The sequence below is a fragment of the Drosophila willistoni genome, chromosome 3R (genome assembly GCF_018902025.1).
Source record: "Drosophila willistoni isolate 14030-0811.24 chromosome 3R, UCI_dwil_1.1, whole genome shotgun sequence".
Classification (NCBI taxonomy): Eukaryota; Metazoa; Arthropoda; class Insecta; order Diptera; family Drosophilidae; genus Drosophila; species Drosophila willistoni.
In genome coordinates, this window is record NC_061086.1 from 26,833,470 (window position 1) to 26,849,562 (window position 16,093).

The 16,093-nt window shown below is 36.7% G+C and overlaps 3 protein-coding genes across 3 annotated transcripts; all 3 read left to right on the forward strand.

Annotated features, from left to right (window-relative positions):
• Positions 1-2,102: 2,102 nt before the first annotated feature.
• On the forward strand, positions 2,103-4,256 carry LOC6647529 (endothelin-converting enzyme 1-like). Its single transcript, XM_023178888.1, has 2 exons — positions 2,103-3,215; positions 3,273-4,256. Exons 1-2 carry the CDS (start codon positions 2,103-2,105, stop codon positions 4,254-4,256), a joined length of 2,097 nt encoding a protein of 698 aa, XP_023034656.1.
• A 1,285-nt stretch (positions 4,257-5,541) lies between these two features.
• Positions 5,542-7,695, forward strand: LOC111519225 (endothelin-converting enzyme 1-like). The gene is made up of 2 exons (XM_023178887.1): positions 5,542-6,654; positions 6,712-7,695. Exons 1-2 carry the CDS (start codon positions 5,542-5,544, stop codon positions 7,693-7,695), a joined length of 2,097 nt encoding a protein of 698 aa, XP_023034655.1.
• Positions 7,696-14,742: 7,047 nt separating this feature from the next.
• Positions 14,743-15,748, forward strand: LOC6647528 (antigen 5 like allergen Cul n 1). Its single transcript, XM_002069703.4, has 3 exons — positions 14,743-14,884; positions 14,938-15,335; positions 15,397-15,748. The coding sequence occupies exons 1-3, from the start codon at positions 14,750-14,752 to the stop codon at positions 15,677-15,679; spliced, it is 816 nt and encodes a 271-aa protein (XP_002069739.3). The 5' UTR covers positions 14,743-14,749; the 3' UTR covers positions 15,680-15,748.
• Positions 15,749-16,093: the final 345 nt, after the last annotated feature.

Sequence of the window (16,093 nt, forward strand, 5' to 3'; positions counted from 1 at the left end):
TTTTGTTATTTTGTAACCTTAACCTTAAATTAAATAAGGCCAAAGGACATTCTATTTATAAACTTTCGTGGAATTCTTATTATACACATTTTTGTAATTACTTCCAAGTATATACACTTGAAAACAATTTATAAATCAAAAGCTGTGTTTTGTTTGATAAATATTTATGGTTTTTTCTCTTTTTGTTTGTTGGTTATGAAATAATTTAGTCTGCTTGTTAAATTTCCAAGGAAATATTTAAGCAAAGTCAAACAAATATAAATAAATATATTTCTAAGGAATATTGCATTTTCATGTCTAAAAAGGAATTGCATAAATCCAGAGGCAACTGAATGAAAAATACAAATTTCATAAAAAGAAAAATGAAATTGAATAAACAACCGCACAACTACACACACACACACACACACACACACACACACAAATGGATACTCACAGAGGCAGAAGAGAAAAGCATTAGCAGCAGATTACTGTCAGAAGGACATCAGGCACTATGAGGACGAGAAGGCATTGCATCTTGCAATTGGACCTAAATTCAACTCGGATACTCCTCTTCTGGTCATTAGGCCATTCGACCCAGAAAAGCAAACTGACCACATAAAATTTTATGCTGTTTGCCATAATAAATTTAATTAAAAAATCAAATTGACTGAGAGCAAACGGAGAGTAGAGAAGTCAAAAGCAAAAGTCAAAGCCAAAGCCATATTCAAGTCAAGTCAGACGCAATTGGAACATTAGGCACAGACCGGAGTCACAATTTAACCTTTCTCTCTCTCTCTCTCTCTTCGACTCACTCTGTCCTTTTCTGTCGTTTTTTTTTCTGTCATATTTGGGTCAACTTTTGAGCAGAATTTTTTGTCTTAATGGCCTGCAGAAGGCAGACAAATGGACTGCACTTAAACCTATCTAGACAGAAGGCGAAATTGGACGAGTATTCCAACATATATGTACTATATATATATATATATATAAAGATCCATCTTCACCTTTTCAATTAATTTTTCAATGAGTTTTCCTTCGACTCCTCTCTATAAAAATCAATTGCTTGGTAAACTTTTCTTTTTTCCGTCTTCTTTTTTTATGTTTCCTGCCAAGACTTTTATGAGCAAGTTAGCTTGCAGTTAATTAGAAAATGAGAGAAAGAAAATGCGGCTAATCAACTGAAAGTTATCGAGAGACCAAGTCAAGAGCAAAAGGTGTTATGGGCCATGTCAAGTTGGCCATGGAGTCAGGAGTTGCTCTTGAAGTTGGACAGTAAACCAAGCTCAGTCAAGCCATATTGAAGCGGAAATGAGACGATAAAGTAGAAAAAGAAATGAAGATGGCAAATCCCAAATTATTGGCCAAATGAAGGAGCTTTTATTTTAATGTCTGTCTGGGGACAACCAAGACAATCAACAGAAAAGGGTGAAAAATATTACAAATGAATGCGAGAAAAATGGTTACATGGCAAAAATCTTTTCTTTATTCAATCAATTTATTGTTTTTATTGCCTTTACTTAGGAAAAGAGCTTCCCCAATTTCGCTCACCGGACGCAATATGCCACACTTTATAATTTAATTAGATTAGAATTAGTTTTTGGAGCAATGGCAAAAAAAATATGTCTCGACTTTATCAGCATTCAGTATTTTGAACAAGCGCTACATAAATCTATGATTTCGGGTAAGAGGTCTCTTGGGTCTAAGACAGCTGAGCTGAGACTTGATTACTTTTTTCTATAGAATAGTGATAGCACAAGCTTGGCTCCAGCTGAGCTAAAACATATACATATTTCCCATATAAATAAAATTTTGCCTTTTGTTGTTAAGTTGGCTAGACTTGTTTGTTATCATTGATCATGCCTTATGACTAATTTCTAGCATAGTGGCACGATTCGGCTGTCAAATAGTCAAAAGCCATTTAAACTTTTAAATCAGAAGAAACCTTTAACCGCATTTAGCTCTAGTTCAAGCTCACAGATTAAGGTTTGGAAGTATTTGCGTTGTTTAACAATCAGAAATGTCTGCTTTGGCCAGAGCTTGAATCATTTAAGTATTAGTCTTGGATTAGATTCGGAACTAAACAGAGGAAACAAGATCCGGAATCGTGCTGTGAATGTGCGATGAAGCAAAACATATTGTGGGCGCCTATTATAGTGAGCATCCTGTGGATGACATGTGTGGCCAAGCCAACTGTGGAAAGCAATGAGGACGAGAAGGAGAACCTGATCCCTGAAGATGCAGATATCGAGTTCCTTAATTCCTATGCAAATAAAATGAAAAGCTATATGAACCTTTCGATCTCTCCGTGCGATGACTTCTATGAATATGCTTGTGGAAACTGGAAAAATGTTCAGCCTGATCGCCGCGGTTTGCATATACGAGGCAGTGCCTCGGATATAATTTACACACTAGGCGATGTCACAGAGAATTTGCTTACGAAGTCATCACTAGCCATCGATTTGAATTACGAAAAAGAGATGCAAATTGCCCAAAAATTTTATAATGCCTGCCTCAGAGCGGAACTTCAGCCACTACCAGCAACTGACCCCGCTTATCTGACCCTTATCAAATCTATAGGCGGTTTCCCGGCGGTTGATGGTCCGGAGTGGCAAGCAGACAAGTTTAATTGGTTCAACATGAGTGCTCATCTTACTAATTACGGAGCCAAGGGCTTGATCAATGAGAGACTCATGACAGTAGCTCCCTTCGCTCCTATCTTTCTAAAGCCCGAGCTAGGGTTTGAGTATAAGGTATACAGCGATAATCTGGTCACCAATGAGACGGAAGCCTATAAAGTAAACGAGCAACGCATGCGTGTGTATTTGCAGTCATTTGGATTGGCTGAGGAGAAAATAAGTGAAGTAATTGCCGGTGTATTTGCATTCTGGCATGATGTCCTCAATCTTAACGATCGTTTTCCTGAGGACCTTACGGAGTGCACCCAAAAGTCATACCTGAGAAAATATACCCAGTTTAAACATTGGAGCAACTATTTCGAGATTGCCTGGAACGGGGAAAACTTTACGCTTGATAAACCTTTCGCATGTGATCCTTATTATTACGAACTGGACAAACTGTGCATCAAACATGGGCCTTCTGTGGCCAATTATTTGGTGATGAAGTTATTGTACACTATGGATGCTGATTTCAAAGAGGTTAAATATCAGAGGGATTATTGCAAAGGAAGCATCCTCGCTTCGATGCCCCATTTGTTGGGAAAACTATATTTTCTGGTATGTAAAATCAATCTTGTGAATTATTAGATAAACACTAAATTTACTCGCCTAAAGGAATACTCAATTGAAGACACCAGCAAGGAGATCCAGAGTATTTATAACGAACTTCGAAAGAGTTTCCGTGTGGCTATAGAGAATGCAGACTTTCTGGATACACGGACTCGCAAAGAGGCTTTAAAAAAGGAGTCCTTAATTAAGTCAAACATCGGTTGCCAACAGGATGACGCATTCACTCATCTCTTAATCAGAGAGATGCGTAACCTTAGTTTTGTTGATGGTTCTTATGCGCAGAATCAGATAAATCTGAAACGATTCAAAGTCTACATAGATCGTTTCAATGGACATCACAACGAGGAACTCCCAGAGGAAACGGTACCTTCAGAGGCATTAATATGTATGCAATCAGATGCGTTTTATTACTTTGGGGACAACTCAATTAATGTGTTGTCCGGATCATTTCATCCTCCTTTCTTCCATAAATATTGGCCGTATTCCCTTAAATTTGGAGCTATGGGATATGTAATTGGTCATGAACTAAACCATGGTTTTGATACAGTTGGCTCCATGTTCGATAGCGAGGCTGAAGTTCGTGAGTGGTGGTCTAACGAATCCGGCATAGCGTATAAGGACCGTACCGAGTGCTTTGTAAACCACTTTAATAATTATCTGATCCCAGAGATTAATCGTACAATCAATGGCGAAAAAACCAAAAACGAGAATATAGCGGACAACGGTGGTTTACGACAATCACTGAGTGCTTATCGCAACTTTATCAAAAATAAGATTAACATGCCCAAGAGTGAACAGATGCCCGGCATGGATCACTCGCCGGAGCAGTTGTTCTTCCTGGGATTCGCTCAATTTTTTTGTTCCGCTTATAAGATGACGGACTACTGGAACGAGTTATCAGATGAGCATCCCACAAACAAATTTCGAGTCATTGGTGCTCTTAGAAATAACGGGGACTTTTCCACGGCTTACAATTGTCCACTTGGCAGTCCCATGAATCCAAAAACGGAAAAGTGTCACATTTGGTAGAGAGATCCACAAAACGAAAACTTGTAATAGGTATATTTAAAGCACATTGCTCAACAAATTTGAATCTCCCTCAAAAGGCAATATTTTAATGAGATTAAATTCTTTAGTATATTGTATTTAAAAGAATTACGTTTCCAGTTGTAAGTTCAAAATGATTTCTAGCGATTAAAGTAAGCTTTAAGTTTAAAATTCGAAAATGCCTAAGCGAAATGTTTATCTGTTAACTTCAGTTAGTTTACTTCAAACATTTTCAGCATTATAATAAACCACAGAATGTGCCAGGAGCATTTCCAAAAAAAAAAAAAATAAATGAAAATAAAAACCGAAACAAGATGGGGCAAATGGGAAATATTCAGCAGAAAAGTAATTTCAAGAGCAAAAGGTGTTATGGGCCATGTCAAGTTGGCCATGGAGTCAGGAGTTGCTCTTGAAGTTAGACAGTAAACCAAGCTCAGTCAAGCCATATTGAAGCGGAAATGAGACGATAAAGAAGAAAAAGAAATGAAGATGGCAAATTCCAAATTATTGGCCAAATGAAGGAGCTTTTATTTTAATGTCTGTCTGGGGACAACCAAGACAATCAACAGAAAAGGGTGAAAAATATTACAAATGAATGCGAGAAAAATGGTTACATGGCAAAAATCTTTTCTTTATTCAATCAATTTATTGTTTTTATTGCCTTTACTTAGGAAAAGAGCTTCCCCAATTTCGCTCACCGGACGCAATATGCCACACTTTATAATTTAATTAGATTAGAATTAGTTTTTGGAGCAATGGCAAAAAAAATATGTCTCGACTTTATCAGCATTCAGTATTTTGAACAAGCGCTACATAAATCTATGATTTCGGGTAAGAGGTCTCTTGGGTCTAAGACAGCTGAGCTGAGACTTGATTACTTTTTTCTATAGAATAGTGATAGCACAAGCTTGGCTCCAGCTGAGCTAAAATATATACATATTTCCCATATAAATAAAATTTTGCCTTTTGTTGTTAAGTTGGCTAGACTTGTTTGTTATCATTGATCATGCCTTATGACTAATTTCTAGCATAGTGGCACGATTCGGCTGTCAAATAGTACGAAACCCATTTTATAATTAAATAACATTTAAACTTTTAAATAAGCAGAAACCTTTAACCGCATTTAGCTCTAGTTCAAGCTCACAGATTAAGGTTTGGAAGTATTTGCGTTGATTAACAATCAGAAATGTCTGCTTTGGCCAGAGCTTGAATCATTTAAATATTAGTCTTGGATTAGATTCGGAACTAAACAGAGTGTGAGTGTGCGATGAAGCAAAACATATTGTGGGCGCCTATTATAGTGAGCATCCTGTGGATGACATGTGTGGCCAAGCCAACTGTGGAAAGCAATGAGGACGAGAAGGAGAACCTGATCCCTGAAGATGCAGATATCGAGTTCCTTAATTCCTATGCAAATAAAATGAAAAGCTATATGAACCTTTCGATCTCTCCGTGCGATGACTTCTATGAATATGCTTGTGGAAACTGGAAAAATGTTCAGCCTGATCGCCACGGTTTGCATATACGAGGCAGTGCCTCGGATATAATTTACACACTAGGCGATGTCACAGAGAATTTGCTTACGAAGTCATCACTAGCCATCGATTTGAATTACGAAAAAGAGATGCAAATTGCCCAAAAATTTTATAATGCCTGCCTCAGAGCGGAACTTCAGCCACTACCAGCAACTGACCCCGCTTATCTGGCCCTTATCAAATCTATAGGCGGTTTCCCGGCGGTTGACGGTCCGGAGTGGCAAGCGGACAAGTTTAATTGGTTCAACATGAGTGCTCATCTTACTAATTACGGAGCCAAGGGCTTGATCAATGAGAGACTCATCACAGTAGCTCCCTTCGCTCCTATCTTTCTAAAGCCCAAGCTAGGGTTTGAGTATAAGGTATACAGCGATAATCTGGTCACCAATGAGACGGAAGCCTATAAAGTAAACGAGCAACGCATGCGTGTGTATTTGCAGTCATTTGGATTGGCTGAGGAGAAAATAAGTGAAGTAATTGCCGGTGTATTTGCATTCTGGCATGATGTCCTCAATCTTAACGATCGTTTTCCTGAGGACCTTACGGAGTGCATTCAAAAGTCATACCTGAGAAAATATACCCAGTTTAAACATTGGAGCAACTATTTCGAGATTGCCTGGAACGGGAAAAACTTTACGCTTGATAAACCTTTGGCATGTGATCCTTATTATTACGAACTGGACAAACTGTGCATCAAACATGGGCCTTCTGTGGCCAATTATTTGGTGATGAAGTTATTGTACACTATGGATGCTGATTTCAAAGAGGTCAAATATCAGAGGGATTATTGCAAAGGAAGCATCCTCGCTTCGATGCCTCATTTGTTGGGAAAACTATATTTTCTGGTATGTAAAATCAATCTTGTAAATTATTAGAAAAACACTAAATTTACTCGCCTACAGGAATACTCAATTGAAGACACCAGCAAGGAGATCCAGAGTATTATTAACGAACTTCGAAAGAGTTTCCGTGTGGCTATAGAGAATGCAGACTTTCTGGATACACGGACTCGCACAGAGGCTTTAAAAAAGGAGTCCTTAATTAAGTCAAACATCGGTTGCCAACAGGATGACGCATTCACTCATCTCTTAATCAGAGAGATGCGTAACCTTAGTTTTGTTGATGGTTCTTATGCGCAGAATCAGATAAATCTGAAACGATTCAAAGTCTACATAGATCGTTTCAATGGACATCACAACGAGGAACTCCCAGAGGAAACGGTACCTTCAGAGGCATTAATATGTATGCAACCAAATGCATTTTATTACATTAGGGACAACTCAATTAATGTGTTGTCCGGATCATTTCATCCTCCTGTCTTCCATAAATACTGGCCGCATTCCCTTAAATTTGGAGCTATGGGATATGTAATTGGTCATGAACTAAACCATGGTTTTGATACAGTTGGCTCCATGGTCGATAGCGAGGCTGAAGTTCGTGACTGGTGGTCTAACGAATCCCGCATAGCGTATAAGGAGCGTACCGAGTGCTTTGTAAAGCACTTTAATAATTATCTGATCCCAGAGATTAATCGTACAATCAATGGCGAAAAAACCAAAAACGAGAATATAGCGGACAACGGTGGTTTACGACAATCACTGAGTGCTTATCGCAACTTTATCAAAAATAAGATTAACATGCCCAAGAGTGAACAGATGCCCGGCATGGATCACTCGCCGGAGCAGTTGTTCTTCCTGGGATTCGCTCAAATTTATTGTTCCGCTTATAAGATGACGGACTACTGGAACGAGTTATCAGATAAGCATCCCACAAACAAATTTCGAGTCATTGGTGCTCTTAGAAATGACGAGGACTTTGCCACGGCTTACAATTGTCCACTTGGCAGTCCCATGAATCCAAAAACGGAAAAGTGTCACATTTGGTAGAGAGATCCACAAAACGAAAACTTGTAATAGGTATATTTAAAGCACATTGCTCAACAAATTTGAATCTCCCTCAAAAGGCAATATTTTAATGAGATTAAATTCTTTAATATATTGTATTTAAAAGAATTACGTTTCCAGCTGTAAGTTCAAAATGATTTCTAGCGGTAACGTAAGCTTTAATTTTAAAATTCGAAAATGCCTAAGCGAAATGTTTATCTGTTAACTCATCAAATAGTTTACTTCAAACATTTTCAGCATTATAATAAACCACAGAATGTGCAAGAAGCATTACCAAAAAAAAAAAAAGAATAAATGAAAATAAAAACCGAAACAAGATGGGGCAAATGGGAAATACCCAGCAGAAAAGTAATTTTAACTTAACCGCAAAGCAGGTTCACATAAAAGGTTCACATTCAACCGCATGCGATGAGCATTTACGAAAGTTACGAGTATTTGCGCTTTTAATAAATTTCCAATATGTTTGCAGCACCTGAGACAGGTGGAGCCCATGGAATGGTGGTGGGGTGGGGTCAAACTAAGGCCCCCGACTACCCCTAACGGCCCTCTTTAGCTAATGGACAGAGAATGAAATGAAATTTAATTTATTACCAACGAGAGAGAAAGAGAGACTAAAGCTAAAGTAGCATCAGACCCATTTAAAGCTAAAATGTTTATGCTCAGGTTATAACTCCTAAAAAGAATATTTTCTGCGTGTGCGGATCGTAAACATTAACAAATAAAAATGTGTTTAATTGCAAAAGAAGCAAAGCGAGAACGAGAGAGAGAGAGAGAGCTGGAGAAAGAGAAGTTGTGAGAGAGAAATTAAATTTATATGAGTGTCAAGTGCTAAACAAAGTATATGGTTGGTAGGAGAAGTTTGGTCTTCTTTCTTCCTCTCTCTGGACCAAGGATAATTAAAGACTGCTCCTGGAAGGAAGGACGAACGAAGAACACTCGTGAACTGGTGAAAGTTTCCAGAGCAACATTGTTAGTTCAATCGCATGGAATAATTTATTAATTAACTACAATTCGAAATGAATGAATGAACGATTACAACCAATAGGGGCCAGAAAGTGGGAGAAATTGGGATGGTAGTACCCTATGTGTGTCTAAGGAGAGGGAGAGGGGAAGGGCGACAGGACACGACATTGCCAATTCGCCATAGCACGTAAGCGGAAAATCAATTAAAAGCGTTTTATGTGCGCGACAGTCTTCGACTTCGACATCAACTTGAACTTCGTTTTCGTTTCTCGACTTGTGTGAGTTTTTACCCCCCACCCTGCTCCTCCTCTAACGCCCATCCTTTTGATGCTTTAGTGCCGGGGACAAGTTTAGCGCCTGCCTGCCAAATGGAACTTTCTTAGTTTCTAATTAATTGTTACAGTTACCGACGAAGCAAACTGCAACAGAAGCAACAGCAGCTGCCCGACAATTCTCGCCCATTCCTGGGTTATTTATGTCAAATACTCGTACTCAACATTATTTATGTTGCATATTTGGCGCATTGTAGTAAATTAACTAGAAATACTAGCACAACCAACCGGAGTCAGAGCCGCACGCAGAGAGCACGGAGTTGTAGTCAATGCCATGAAGTCGGTGGGAGTCGAAGACCGAAGACCGAGTCTGATTCGAATAACAGTCACAGCTGGCATTTTCTTTTTCCTGTTTATTGGAAATGTCACAATAAGTTTGCAGTTATGACAATTTTATGGAGCTCAGATTTTTGTTTGAGTCTCAATGTTATTTGTGATTATGGCTAAATGAAATAATGAAAATGCGGGCAATGTGATTGGAATTGAAATTGGTTGAGCAAAAATTATGAAGCTTTAAGCAGATTAAAGTCCATCAAAATGGAGGATATATAGAAAATATAGAAAATATTTGATTAGATTTAATGGACCTTTTTGAACAACCTATATCAAAGCTTAACCTGCCTTCAAGTTGATCCTAATAATTGGGATATATAGGAAATTATAGTTAGGAAAAGTTAAAAAAGAAGATGATTTAGCGGGTTTTATTAAACATAGATCGTTTTCTTATAAAATAACTTAAGCCTAATGAGAAAACCATAGATTACAATGCCAAATTTCTTGGTGATTAAAAATATCCTTCCTTTTCCATTTTACATCTGTTATTTGTACTTTCCTTTAATCCTTGAACTATTAACAGAACTATATTAACTTAACTACAAGGTATAATCATTTCATGCCATCATATTAATAAACACTTTAGCTTTATAATTATCTTAAATCGATTTTCATTTCACAACTTTTTAGTAGGTAAGCATCTCAATCATTTCAACTTCCTGTCATCCACAGACACACACATAAGCCATAATTACCCGTAAAATGTCTAACACCCAACAATCGGCAGCATTTGAGATTCACTTACAACTTCCCATAGCTCCTCTCGTTGGCCCATCTCCCTATGCTATACACAATTCAAACACAAAGGAGCAAAAGAAAAAAATATACAATGAAATCGCCCATGTTCATTTCCGTATTTGGTGGAAAACTGGTGGAACTGATGTTCTTCCATCCATGGCCTGTATGGACCTTCAACTGCCTGTCAATGCTATCAATACTTTTAATACTCTCTAGGCACCAAAGTCAAGTAGCAAAAGCAACAACAAAAGAGAAAGAAGAAAAAAGAATCGAGCCGAAAAGAGGGAGGAAAAAAATTGAGCGCTAGCTCCGGAAACGGAAAAGGCTTAACAGCTGCGCTTACCAAGGCGTGAAGATGTGGAAAGGGATACGGAAAGAAGCGAGACGGAGTCCGAATAGAGAAAGGAATATTGAGATGGAGGGAGAGTGGGTAAATGCTAGCTGGACACTCACAAACCGTAAGCGCATAATCATGAAAATTGTCAGTACATAATGCCTCAAAAGGCCGATAGCCAAAAGCCATCGATGGAAGCCGAAAAGGCGGAAAAGGTTTTTACTCGCAACTTTACTTACTTTACACGCTTGGCTCTTGGAAACCTGCAGTACAAACGTACATACACACATATATGGGCACAGTGGTGCACGATTTCAAGAAAAGCAAATAGCAAAAACACAAATAAAGTTCAAGTTATGTCAGAGATTAATGTACCAGAAGAAGAAGGTGTATCCTTTTAACCATTTCAAAAAGTTCTATACTCTTCTATAATAAGCTAAAGAATACAGTTTCATAAATTGCCATTTAACCACAGTGCAGGGAGAGAAAAGCGAGAGAAAAAAAAATGAATTTGTAGAGCGGAAAGTAATTTTCTTGCGCTTTTTATTTGCTTCGTTTTTTATGGGTCGAACTGTCCCCCGTATTAGCTGCCATCGCTACAACAACAAAAGAAAACGAAAACGAGAAAGCGAAGAGAGAAGAGAAAAACTTTACTTTCACATGCCGGCCGCACTTTGATTTTGTTGTCTGCCTTTTTTTATTTGGACCCCATGTTCTCCTCTCCTCTTTAGCATCTTGTTGTTATTGCTGTTATCGCTGATGATTTTATTCTTGGTTCTTTTTGAAAGAAGGAACAGGGCGTGTTTGCCTTTTTACTTTACTTTTTGCTGCTGGCGTTGGCAAAAATCAACTTTTGCACGTTTCGATTGTGTAAAGTTTTTATGGCTTTTTGATTTTTTCACTTATTGCCTTGGAAAATGGGGCGTGTGTCCACATCCAATAAGGTGGACATCAACAGCTAGCCAACATCCCATCCCATACCTCACTCCACTCAGTACCTCACTCCACTCCTTAAAGGCACTTAAATAATTACAAAATAATGGATGAAAATGGCAAATTGTTCGCAAGTAATGGAAAGGCAAAGAGTAATGCAAATCGTGCCTAAGTGCCCAGCCCTGAAGTGAGTTGACTTTTCTTTACTCTGCTGGCAAACTCTTTTACGTGAAGACGTTTCCCGTGGTGTGCTTGGATGGGGAAAATGGTTATGCAAATAATTTTCCCGACTGTGTAAATCAAGCAGACAAAGTGCCTTTCGGGCCTCATGCTGTTTGTTGTCACTTTTGTGATTTGCGATTGTAAATATTAAATGGATCAGAAATTAGAGCAAATAAAGCAAAACAATTTCTACATAAATTGCAAATCAACTAACTGAATGCTGTAATAACTTTAGGTAATCTAAATTGAAATTCCTATACAAATTCACATTATTGTTACAGTCTTATTGAATAAACTTTGAAAATAATTTACAAGTAATTTCTTTGGCGAGTATCATCTAAAAAGTATGCTATGAAAAATTTAATTTGAAGACCTGAATGTTTTATTGTTTTTACTTAATGCATAGCTGGCATAGGCTATCTCGCTTACTCTTTTAAACACACAAACATTTTAGCCAACTCTAGTCTTTATCTGTTTAGTATTATGGCAACTTTAATATATCATTTCACCAATACAAATTTAGTTTATTATAATTGTACATTAGATAGTTGCATATTTCGATTACGTTTATTATTATTATGTATATAAGAGTAACAATTAGCAGAATAAATCTGACTTTAAATAGTCGAAATGGTTTCTCTTAAGGATACGGTTAGCCTTTAGCTTGCCATTTATTTTCCATATAAATATATTTAATGCATGTTAAATAATGAACAAATAATACTGAAAATAATACTAAATACAAATGGTATTATTTTTACCAGAAGAGAAGTATATAAAACTTGCTTTTGGCCTAAACAAATAGTTTATATACATAATTGACTTTCTATCCCATAAAAAATATTTACTGAATATTATTAAATTTGCACTTTGCGCTTTTCATTGACAAATATTTGTTCTCAGTAAAGTAACCAAAAAAAAGTCAGAAACAAAGCTCCGATTTTGTAATACCCTGTGATATATTTATATATCCTGTCTAAGGGCAGTTGCTCCATATATATAAGACAACTTTATAACCATTTGGTTATAGAGAAACTCTGGCTAAAAGAGTTTACAAGTTTTTTCTAAAACATTTTTCGTGTTGCAATCGCTACACTCGCAATTCATTTCCCATGGCGAGTCAAAGGCAACAATAATATTTATAACGTAACACTAATACCAACACCAATATCAACAATATATATGTATGTACATATATATATTTAACACAAATAACTTTTATTGATAACGCATTTGCAAGTTTTTAACCCATTGCAAAAAAATTCATCAATGCAAATGCGCGTAGAGAGAAAGAGTGAAAATAAAACTCTATGAAATATTGAAAATTTATTGCAGGGGAGTACATATACCTATATTTTTCTGTGTTTTTTTTTTAGCAAAGGCTATAATAAATAAAATTAAATTATATGCTGAATGCATGCAACAAAAAAAACAAGTAAAAACAATAAGCAATTAAAAAAATAAACACGTTTGTAAGCATTTTACAGCAGCGGCCAGAGAAGCGAAATACAAAAGGAGATAAATAAATAAATTTTTGTTCATTGCAATGCGATTGAATTTTCAATTTTCTTTTCCATGTACATGTGTGTGTGTGTCTGTATATATTTGGTGGTGAGGGAAAACTGTTTTACAATTTCCAGCATACAAGGAACAGTAAATATTTAAAATGTAGCCAAGTTTTTTTTCGCATGTGTATTTATATTTCAATTTTAATTTATATTCATTTGAACCTTTTCGATTACAAACAAAAAAATACATCATAAGCTAATTTTCAAATACACCGAACTTTATATATTCTTATATTTCATAAAGGGAATTTAAGTCACTTCAAACATTGAACTAAACCTAATTTTTACAAGACATCTAATTCTAATCTTACTAAAAGCTAAAACTTAATATTTTTGTTATACTTTGGAATGGATAGAAAACAAGGAACAGAGTCCTTCTTAACTACAAACAAAAGTTAGCCAAACTAATTTGGTTTTAGTAAATTATCCTTCTCTTCACAGATTCAATCTTTATAAAACCAAAACAAAACAAACCTGAAATTTTCTTCAAATGAATGAAAATAGATTTCAAACTCTATTAAACACTTTTTGCATCTAGTAAATTTTTCGGTGAAAGGGCATTCAAAAATGATAATAAATCAATATTCAATTACTTTCAGTGGCTTAAAATTTATTGAAGAATGAATCTGTTTTATTTGAAAAAGCTTTTGAATTGGGTCATTTGTTTGTTGGTTTTTGCCGTTGTTTAGTTTTGTTTCGTGCAACAGTTTGTTTTAGTTTCAAGGGTTGGTAAATTTAATGTTAATGAACAAATATTAATTGAATTTCTAAGAAATGTGTTTACTTGAATTTTTGTCTTTGTCACAGCATGCCTATTAAAAGTTTTTGGGATCTTGTCTTGTACTTGTCTCTCTTATTTGCTTATGATTACATCTCCCATCAGGCATCATCTGATTGCCAACCTGTCTCTCACACCAAATCCTTTGGAATGGTTTTTGGGCAAAAGTTTTGTGGTCGCAAGTAAAGCTTTGATTTGCCAAATTCGTTATGCGGGCTTTTCGCTATATTTTAGCATATTAAATTAAAGCAAATGACAAATGGATGGAGCAAAGTCCAACTGAACAGCTGCTGGTCGTTCGGTTGGTTGGAGTGATAAATTTAAGTGCTGGCTTCTAAATAAGTGATGTCGCCGAGTGCGACAAAAGGCAAAAGGAAAGAGCACAAAGCCCATGTCCGTGCCCAAGCCGCGACTGAGCTGCTGAATAAACAACTTTTGCATTTGCTTTCATGAACTCTGGCAACTGGAAATCGGCTTAGACGTCATCATCATAGAGCTGGCGGCAGTAAACGTCATTGGCATTGTCATGCTTTATGCTCTTTCAAAGAGAGTGTATTGGTTTTATAAACAAACGCAACGTTTTCATTTCCCACAAAGGCACAAAAAGGCAAAAGAAATTTACTTTAAAGACGTTTACATATGTTTATTTTTACGATTTGCTTTAAATGCCCAAGAAATTCACTTACTGATTAGTTGCATAGAGTATTACTTCCTTATGCACAGCTGTTTTAACCATATCACAAACCGATCCAATATCAAAATATAAAACATTTGTGACTATATAAAAGGCTTCATCTACTTTCAATCAATTCAGTTTTTTCTACCAAAGCTAACCATGAAGTCGACCAACCACTTGTTAAATATATTTTTTATTTGCTTCATCGCCATACCAAATTCAATGGCAAGAATTCCAAACTATTGTCAGAATCCCCACTGCCAAGGCTTAAATTTGGCCTGTACTTCTCAAGGAGTAAGTTTTTTCATTAAAATATTAACAATATAACAACAATTGGTTCTTGGCAGAATCTTTCTAATTGCCCACGTAATGCCAAGTTGCTGGAAATGACGAAATATAAGAATTCTTTGGCTGATATTTTCAATACATTGCGTAACGATGTAGCCGGTGGCAAATATCGCAACTTGCCCAAAGCAGCACGCATGGGCAAAATGACCTGGTCCAATGAATTGGCCATGTTTGCCCGTTTGGATGTCAGCCGCTGCCGACTGACCCCCAGGCCCTGCATGAGTTCACCATTTTTCTATTATATCGGACATATGGCGGAAAAGATTATATTTTTGGAATACGAAACCGATCGAGGAAACTTTGCCATGATGACGGAAATAATTGATGGTTGGTTATCGGAGATAACTGGAATATCTCGCACAGCTACTTTGGTTTTGCCCAGTAGCTTTGACAAGCCGTAAGTGAGACTCTCATTAATAATACTAACTATTCTGATGGTTTCTTTTCTCTCACCGTAGTCAGAAATATAAAACAGCTCTCATTATAAATGAACGAAGTTCACAATTTGGTTGCGCCGCATTACGTTACACTTTGGCGGGTTATAAGTATTTCTACTTTAGCTGCGCCTTTGCCACCGACAATCTTATTGGTCGTCCGATCTATAAATGGGGTGCTCAACCAGGCGATAAGTGCCAACACAAGGATAAAACCTATGCCAATCTTTGCTGGAGTGAAGAGGATTATGAGAACAATAAATACACTCAAAGTGCTGGACCGTATACGGAATTATTTGAAGTTTGAGAAATTTAATAAAAACCCATTTCCATTGCTCGTCCCTCTACATAGACTAAAGTATCATCATAAATATTACATACACTAGTTTATCCTGGTCGCGAAAATGTTGCTGTCATACATCATCATCATCATCATCATCATCATCATCATCAGAATCGTCATCATCAGCATTTCCAGCATCGTCGTTTGGCAAGCGATTTGGACTTGATTTTAAATATTTCATGAAGCAAAAGAGACATCAAGATGAAGAAGGCGTTGGTAACCAAAGTGTATGGCATATAAATAATGTAAAAAGTGTGAAATGTGCCTAATGGTGTGCCCAAAGTCAGAATAAAAAAGAAAAACAAAAAGGGACACAAAGAGACAAGGGATAAGAGCTAGTGAAATGGCGCATAAAATGACAATTGACATCTGATGATA

Coding starts and splice junctions, on each gene's coding strand:
- LOC6647528 (XM_002069703.4), top strand. CDS start 14,750: ATGAAGTCGACCAACCACTTGTTAAATATATTTTTTATTTGCTTCATC. Junction 14,885..14,937: donor TGGCCTGTACTTCTCAAGGA/GTAAGTTTTTTC, acceptor GGTTCTTGGCAG/AATCTTTCTAATTGCCCACG. Junction 15,336..15,396: donor CCCAGTAGCTTTGACAAGCC/GTAAGTGAGACT, acceptor CTCTCACCGTAG/TCAGAAATATAAAACAGCTC.
- LOC6647529 (XM_023178888.1), top strand. CDS start 2,103: ATGAAGCAAAACATATTGTGGGCGCCTATTATAGTGAGCATCCTGTGG. Junction 3,216..3,272: donor TGGGAAAACTATATTTTCTG/GTATGTAAAATC, acceptor ACTCGCCTAAAG/GAATACTCAATTGAAGACAC.
- LOC111519225 (XM_023178887.1), top strand. CDS start 5,542: ATGAAGCAAAACATATTGTGGGCGCCTATTATAGTGAGCATCCTGTGG. Junction 6,655..6,711: donor TGGGAAAACTATATTTTCTG/GTATGTAAAATC, acceptor ACTCGCCTACAG/GAATACTCAATTGAAGACAC.